Source organism: Porites lutea, chromosome 14, assembly GCF_958299795.1.
Source record: "Porites lutea chromosome 14, jaPorLute2.1, whole genome shotgun sequence".
Classification (NCBI taxonomy): Eukaryota; Metazoa; Cnidaria; class Anthozoa; order Scleractinia; family Poritidae; genus Porites; species Porites lutea.
In genome coordinates this window covers 20,715,730-20,724,623 of record NC_133214.1, presented here as the reverse complement: position 1 = coordinate 20,724,623, position 8,894 = coordinate 20,715,730, and the positions used below count along the sequence as shown (strand labels likewise).

Here is an 8,894-nt window from a genome sequence, read left to right as displayed (position 1 = left end):
GCTGAGAGATTGCTGTGACTACGAAAAATAACGATAACTCAGTCACAACAATCTCTCAGCAAGTAGCCTGCGAGCAAGCTCTCCTATTTGGGCAAGCATAGTGAGCCTCACTTCACTCGCCGAAATAGGAGAGCTTGCTCGCAGGCCAGGAATGGATCAGTTAAATACATCAACAAGCAACGAGTCAGTCTACCCTGGTTTTTTTCAAATAAAACGACAGTTTAATGCGAGCTGTCCATAGCCTGCGAGCAATCTCTCCTATTTGGGCGAGCGAAGCAAGCCGCGCGAGAACGCGCGAGCGAGCGGCAAAGCATTCGCGTCTCCTCTGGCGTGCCTCTCGCGCGTCTACTTTTCACGATATCCCCAAATGGAGAGCTTGCTCGCAGGCTACTCAGCAAAGGGTTAGACTAGCGGGAAAGGGGAATCTCCCTATTAACGTAATACAAAAGACTGAACAGTAACCACACGAAAAAACAATAGTTGATAAACAATACCCTATTCCAGGAGCGATAAATTTACAACCCTCGCAGTTGCAGCCCAAAACGTAGGCTTGCGTGAAAAAAAATTAAAATCTTTCTCATATCCTTGTCACAAATGCGCGAGTCCCTCGCCATTTCAGGGCCTTTAAGAACTCAAAGCCTGCCGACTGTTCATGAATGTCAGAATATTTACTGGTCTGCTTAGAGTCGGACACGAATGCGTATTACAAAAGAGTGAAAACGGTGAAGAGTGGGTCCACAACGTACATATACACGGCATGGCGACAAAAGTTGCGTGACCTTCCTACCCTAACAATGACTTAAGTAGATTAACGCTTTCTGATTGGTAGCAGCAGGGAATCAAATTCATAATTCGGACGTCCACCGGTTCTTTTTGGAGTAAAAATGTAATTTTACGTTGTAAAATACTGTTCAAGGGAGAGCTGAAGAGAATCGAAATTCGTCCTTGTTACTTTGTACAAGTTGTTGTTCCAAGCAGTAAATTAATACTGGTTAATCTTGGACTTAGGATGCGAAAAGATTCAGAGCCGGACGACGATCACTCCTATCCAAGTATTATTTCAGAAAAGTACACCTAGGAGGCACTTCGAAACACTGGTACTTACGCGTCTTGTTCATCATACAGTTCATACCTAACCATGCAAGGAACCTAACTAAAACCTAGAGATCTGATCAGGACCCTCTCTTTATTTATTTCGATGTTTGATACATTTTATCATCACTGTATGTTACCGAGAGTTAGCAAGAGTTAGTTTAAGAAAACAAAAATCAAGTTCATTAATGTTGACGACAAGTTGCCTTCATTGTTCCAAGTTATATCCTGGGAACGATTGGTTATGCAATTGATCACACGTAAAAAGCACCAGTACCGTTTATTTTAAACGGCCATATTTTTATTGCACAGTGTATAGCGGTAATTAGATAACGTTTAAATAACTGAGAAGAGTTCTGAACTGGAAGTTCATTGGATGAATATCCTTTTTTTAAAATTCAGAAATTTAGCTTTTACCTCCTCGGCTGAGTAAGATGAAATGTTAATGAGATCAGTGACTGATTGAGGTGAATTTTTATTTTGCTAGGTTCATAGGGCACTTTTTTGCATGTGAACTCCTCTAGCAAAATAAAGACTGAAAAATCAGAAGATAAAGTTATTTGTTACTTCTTGATGGCAATGAACTTATTGCAATTTTGTCGTTATTTGCAACCCTTACATATTCTTTTACATTAGAGTCTAAAAATTAGCCTAATGAAGTCGAACCTGTATATAACGGTCAGTCACTTTGCCATTTTCCCAAGGATTACCGTTCTTAAATTCGCGGTTTAGGAAATGAATATGTTAAAAAACCGATTTTTTGTTACTTTAGGTACTGAGACTCCCGTCACTTTAATGTTAGTCTACATGTCTAGGTTTATATAGAACTCACATTTCATTGTCATAGTACATAATCAGTCTGCTGTTCTGATGCTGACACAACATTCACATATTTAGGGCTAAGGACTTATACCGATTGTTTTCAAAAAGAATTGTACATATTCTTTTGTGATAGGTATTAGAAAATGGTATAAGACCTCGTGAAGATACCTTCGATGAATTAGTCGACTCTCTCATGAGCAGTTTTGGAGTTTTGCCTAATTTCTTTAAATGTAAAGGATGAGATGACTGTTTCCGCAATGGTCCGCATGAGGACTGCAAACCATAAGCGTTATCAAACACAGGCACGTTTAACGTGCATGAGCTATTTTGATTGCTACAGTCTAACCGTATCAACAATCTACTGTTTTAGTCCTACATTAAGACTATTTTTGCGCGAAATTGGGTATTGCTGTTCATTAATGAAAACGCGAACCGCTACGCACAGCTAAGTCACTCCTCACACTATAGATTCAGTTTTTTTGTCTTTCTTTCAGACATCTGTTGCAAAATAAATTAATTGTTCTAGCACTTTGAATATCAACTCACAAAACGTTGCTTCAGTTAGAGGGAAGACTCGAAGGTTTCAAGATTTCTTCATGGTTTCTTGAGATAATGAAGCTCATCGAATATCGAATAGCTAAGAAATGTCACGATTTTCATCATTGTTGTAGATGGTTGCATCATCATTATTCACGAGGTTGTCACGTGCGAATCTACTTGATTCTAAAAGTGTTATAAGTTATTGCTTCTTAAAAAAACAGCCTTTACTTAAGGTACTATTTACAAAACTAAAGAGGTCTTCAAACATTCAAGTAACTATTATTAATTTGTGAGAAGCCATTCTGCATGAGATATACAGTCACACAGTTTGCACGTGGAAATGTTGGACTTTGCCCATTTCGTAGTTCGTACGTGAAGGAATTCGATCACACAGTAATTCAGTAAGCAGGATTATAAAAATAACTCATGCACACAGTTTGCAAGTGAAGACGTTGGACTATGCCTCTTTTACAATTTGTAAATAAAAGGACGCAAATTGTTTTCTCAAAAATTTGCTCAAACGGTTTTAAGAAATCGCCTCGGCTTTACAACATGTGCAATTAACCTATGCTTCATGCAACCAAGATGGCGGTCTCAAAGTGCCCTTATTTGACCTTAAGCAATTTCATGTTCAGATGCCAAAATCTCCGTCATTGGTTCCTATAAGCATCAACTCATAGTACTTTCAACCTTATTGGCCCCTGCAACAGACATCCGAACACACAAAGACACAAAGCCACAAAGATACATACGCTTAAACCAATGCATAAGAGTAATAGCTCAATCATTCCATTATAATATTTTCATACAATTCCAGTTTACAAGGCTGTGCTCTAAGAAAAATAGAAGAGAGCCCAGAGCTCTGAACCTGTAAAATCTAGGGTGCCCAGCAAATGATTTGTATGAAAATACTAAGATTTTCTAGTCGCCCAAGAGAAGAAGTTGTGTGCCAGGGGCCACCGGGCTCTTCTAGAGTACAGCCCTGAATTTATATTAAATGAAACCCAACCAGTCTTTCTCTTCGACGTTGTTTAAGGAACTGCGTTTGAAAACTGTCATACTTTTTTCCGAGCTATTATTTCTGCATAATGCATCCCATGAAACAGCTCGATTTCGTTTCCTTTCTAGTCTTTACTTGTTTTAATTTTTAGTCCCAAGTGCACAGCACCTACCTCAGAATCATCTGGGCTTGTGTCAATTGAGGTGAAGCTGCTTCTTGATCTGATTCAGTGGAAGGTGACACGCTACGGCTGATTGCTAACACAGAATAAAATAACGAAAATACGCATTGAATTCATCTTTTGTGAATGCACTATAGGAGATAATACTCACAGCCAGGTACAATTACTGCATTACTGCACATGAACGTGAACGTCAACTAACAGCCACCTCTCTTGCGGTCATAATATAGTTTACTTGCTGAACTAAACGTCACAACATCTTTTTTTAATAACATGCTAAATCTTATTTTGATTAAAATATTTTATGCATTATCATTAATTTATCTGTTTTTTTAGTGCAAATTGTTTCAGGGAAGTAATTTGAAGCTCAGAAGATTCTCTATTGCTCTCATGTTAAAGATCCACCCCGCAGTGAAACACCTTACGATGATGATCATTCTAGCTGTCAAGTACCACTGCCATAGGCAACCCACCTTTACACAAAATGTCACTGGCCGGGTCAGTTTGGCAAAATTCACTTTTAAAATGTATAATCTAGTATAAAATGTTGTTATACAAATTTACTATTCTGTTAAGTACTTGGATATGGCAACAAACCATGACACAAAACGTCACAAGAAAAACAGTCTGATTGGCAGCGGTTCCATACATTTAATTGTTCCATTATCTCGATTGAAGTCTCTAAGATGACCGCTTTATTAATACATGTACATGTATACTTATGAGTACATTGCTATAAAGCACTAGCAGAGAATTATCTCAATTTTTTGTCCAAAGATAATTGCCCAAGAAATTGTGCTAAACCAACTTACCTGACTTTTCCATAAGAGCTTTCTTGCAAGTCAAATAGCTTTCTTCCTCAATAATAGTCTTTAATCTCAGTGTCACCAAGTTGATTTCTTTCTTCATATCATCAGTTACCAAAAACCTCTCTGCAGCTTCATTCAGGACACCAGAACAATAATCATTCCACAGACTTTCCAGACTTTGCAAGTCAGGACACTGACCTTTTATTACCAAAGATCCCTCACCCACAGATATTAAAAATAAGTTGTAACTATTTTCTAAATGCTTAACGAAGTCACTCAGTCCGCTGGCTGTAGAAAGCTTGTTTCTGTTATTGTGTTCCAAGTACCGTTTAAGTTGTTCTCTTAACATTCTATCCACGAAGTCCTCCTGTTCACTGCTCAAATCATGTGTGGTGATTGTCATCTTAACAGTGTTTGCTGTTTCTAAAAATTATTGATTAAAAGCATATTAACTAAAAGTTAATTACTGATTCTTATTACAATTCAAGAAAAAAAATTAACTATTTACTTAAATGTATCAGGAAATTCGGTGAGGCTAAATTCTCAACTCGTTGTCGGGTGAAAAAGCTTTAACACAAACAGAGCATTCTTTAGCTATTCACCATTTTCACATAGACTATAATGCATCTTGTTTACCCCCCAAAATTTTGCATAACCGTTGTTTCCAATTTCTCCAGGGAATTACACTCGTCCCAAGAGAAATCGAAGACAATGGTTACGCAAAATTTTGGGAAGTTAACAAGGTGAGTGGTCTATCTGAAAATGGTGAATAGCAGAAAGACAAAAATAAAAAAAAAACAGTTACTTTTTAAAAGGGCCAATAAATTCTCAAGAGTTTATTAATAAATGTAAAAAAGGTTTGGCACCTTGTCAATGTAATTCTATACCTTGGTCAGAAGGGAGCACTGAAACGCTAGGAGTATGGCAAATTAAGGGAGATTCTTCACTTAATCTGGCTGCATCATCCTCAGTTTTAGGCTCATCAACTGGACATTGCTCTCCTGAGAATCCAGAAGCTGAAGCATTTGTTTTTGCAACAGGCTGCTTTTCATTGACAGAAACATCCACTGGTATATCAGAAGCATCTAGTGTGAGAACAAGCCTTTATTATAAGCTTCTTCCAAAATATATGTATATACGACGGTATGTTTTGTAACCCATTCACATCTCCACCACACATAACTACTCATGTGGAACCACATCCCATGTAACACTAAAAAAAATATTTCTAAATGTTTTGTGCACACCTATTAAAGTTGTATTGGAAGTTGTAAGTGCATAAAAAGATCTAAGATGCGTAGAATAAGGGTCTCCACCACTTCAAGGGTCACAGTTGTCTGTGACCATTAAACTTTTATTTTTTAAAGCTCAAGAAGCTCAAGAAGCAATAGGAATTTAGAATAAACTCGATCGTAAAAACATCATAACTTGTTAAAGTACTATAGATCCATTTTAAGATTACATTTCAAAACGGTAATCCTACACGTTTATACATGTCAGCTTTATCAAGCTTTGAGCTACATTATTAATAAGTAAAGTAGGCATCTCAAAATCTCAAGTAGCCAATTTCATTTGCAGGTTTGTCACCTCCCAACACAAAACTGAATGTCTTTGTATGTTTTCCTTCAGTAGAAGTTGAAAAATACCAGTAACAACACTGAAGTTCAAGTATTGCTACATGCCCCCTTCCCCCCACCCCTCCCCTTGCCCCACCATAAAAGAATGGAAGGTGCATGATTTCTTAGGAAAATAACTGAATCTACAAGGTAAGGATTGTAAAGAGGTACATTATTTTATACAGTGTATGTCTTGGTCGTATTTATCTAGCTATCAATAAAACGGTAAAATACCCTGGGACAGTACGTACATGTACAGATGTACTAACTTTGCAAAAAAAACTGATAGAACCTGCGTGTACACTCAACAATTTGGTCAAAGAACAAGATGCATTCAGTGCTTGTGAGTGCACTACACTCTTACATTTTGCATTTATTGTGCCATGAAAACTAGTGCAATAACTGGTACAACATGAATACAGTGTAATTAAGTACATCAGCACTCAACAAAAATAACTCTTACCATAACCCATTCTCTGCATTCTGTTCACAAGGGCATCACATTGCTCCTTCCAACTGTACATCTCCCCATAAGATACTCTCAGCAATTTTATCTCTTGAAGCCTAATTCCATGCCTGATACGAACAGCTTCTATAGATTTTGCCCATTCTGCAGGATCATCTGAATTCATTATGCATGTATTACCATGAGGAACAATCTCTAATGCTTTGGCAAATCCTGACCTACTGCCTACAAGAATGGGTAGTCCTGCAGACAAGGCCTCAAGTGCAACAAGACCAAATCCCTCTGATTTTGATGGCATTATGGCAAGGTCAGCTTCGCACAGCAAATCTTTCAGTCTCTCTCTACTTTGTATAAATTTTTTAACAGTCAACTGCGCTTCCAGAATACCACTCTGAAGAAGTTTTTTTCTAACTTCTTCTTGCTTTCCTTCAGGTGCTCCAACAAAGATGAGACGATATGATTTGTTTTTCAACCGTTGATCAGTAAATGCTTGAGCAGCAATTTTGTATCCTTTGAGTTCAAAGTCCTCATCATCCCCACGACCAAATAACAACACTTTAAATTCACCATCTTCATTAGGATAATGTTTTGCCACTAAATCCCCAAATTCCCTTTGAAAAAGGCCCGGAGTAATGGACAAAACGTCTTGATCTGTTTTGCATCGCTGTAAATATGAAGAGTATGCTTCTTTTAGTCTGGGTCCCACAGGCACAATGAGATCAGCAAGTTTACAAAGCTCAACTTCTGATTCGTGTTTTGTTTCACCTTTTGAAATGGGATCACTGTAGGATTTGAAACTGCTCAGGTCCTCTGGAGCAGTGTGAACCACTTGTACCCACTTGCAATTTGAAAATTGAGTAGAATCTTTAATGAATTGTACTTGCCGACCAAGTTTAACACCATGGCCAACAACGATGTCCATGAAGTGGTCCTGGGGTGGGATGCTCAACCAATCAAGACGATCATATGCTGTACGTTCTTTTGCCTCAACAATAGTGATTCCATAGCCACCTGCTTCTTTTATCTCTTCAGTGTTGCAAGCTCCCTCTGGGACTAGTAAAGAAATCTTCACTGCTGAATGATTTGAAAGGTGAATAGCAAGCTCTCTGTTTATGGTTGATAACCCACCAGCAGATGAACTCCACTCACCACCAAGAAGAGTAACATATAACACTGGAACACTGGTGTCACCATAGCAAGCCTACAAAGGACAAATATGACAATAAATAACAGTAAGAAAATAAATGTAAACTGTTGGTACTTCTGTTCAAGAACCATGCCAACTTAATTTGCTTCAGTCTTTTACAATAAAAAATCATGATAATTGTTTCATCTAATAATGGTCACGTAATTACAACTAATAAGAAAATAATTAATAATAAAAATAATAACTAATAAAAATGAAAGAAAACAAAGTAATAGCAATTATTTATACAAAAATTTGTTTTCATCGACTATATACGTAAGTTGATACAATGTAGGGGTGGAATAGCCAATTTTTTTTTTCACTCCCCCACCCAAAGACCCCCAAACAACGTCTAGAAAATTTAATTTAAATAGGAATAAATTAGGCATATCAATGTTATTTCTTCCAGATTTCAGTATTATTCTTAAAACAGTGATATGCGCTTTGATAAATAAGCAGCTTACAATCAGTATATTTTCAAGGGGGTTTTGTTTTAGAGTTTCAAAATATAAGAAATTCCTTCATAATCTAAAGGTCTATCAGGCATGAAACAAGTTATGAAGTGGATATATTTTGGCATATATTTGTCACTTTCGTTTTTTTTAATACAATGACGCAAACTTCAATTAGGTGTATACATACGTGATCGTAGAGGTAAATCGAAGTTATTCACGAAGCAAACAAGGCATAACCATATATTTCTTGGATCTTGTGAACTAAAAGCACCCTTATATATATATATATATATATACACTCGTTTTCAAAAACGTTGACATTTCAAAAATATATATATCTTTTGTTTCTTTGGGCGAAACAAAAGAAAAAACAAAAGTACATATATTTATATATCTTTCTGAAATGTCAACCTTTTTGTGAACGAGTATATATATATATATATGTCAACATATTGGCCGACGACTGTCAAGTCAACATGTTGACCAAGCCTCACTTGAAATAATGGTTAATATCAGTAAACATGACAACCATGTCAGTCAACAAATGCCAGCTGACATGCCAACAGCATAATATAACATTCATGAATAAAGTATAACTTTTAGTAACAAGAAATAAAAAAAAATGAACCTCTGACTTTTCCAGACTCCTTGCTGCTTTCATGACCTCAGGCTAATCAGATGAAGCAGCCATGACTGATGAAGAGAAGGGAAATATAAATCCTTGCTA

At 36.9% G+C, this 8,894-nt stretch overlaps 1 protein-coding gene across 1 annotated transcript; it reads right to left on the bottom strand.

The window, feature by feature from the left end:
* Positions 1–3,322: 3,322 nt before the first annotated feature.
* On the bottom strand, positions 3,323–8,894 carry LOC140924572 (uncharacterized). The gene is made up of 5 exons (XM_073374593.1): positions 8,796–8,894; positions 6,524–7,727; positions 5,332–5,529; positions 4,448–4,867; positions 3,323–3,711 (listed from the first exon to the last, which is right to left on the bottom strand). The coding sequence occupies exons 1-5, from the start codon at positions 8,826–8,828 to the stop codon at positions 3,623–3,625; spliced, it is 1,944 nt and encodes a 647-aa protein (XP_073230694.1). The 5' UTR covers positions 8,829–8,894; the 3' UTR covers positions 3,323–3,622.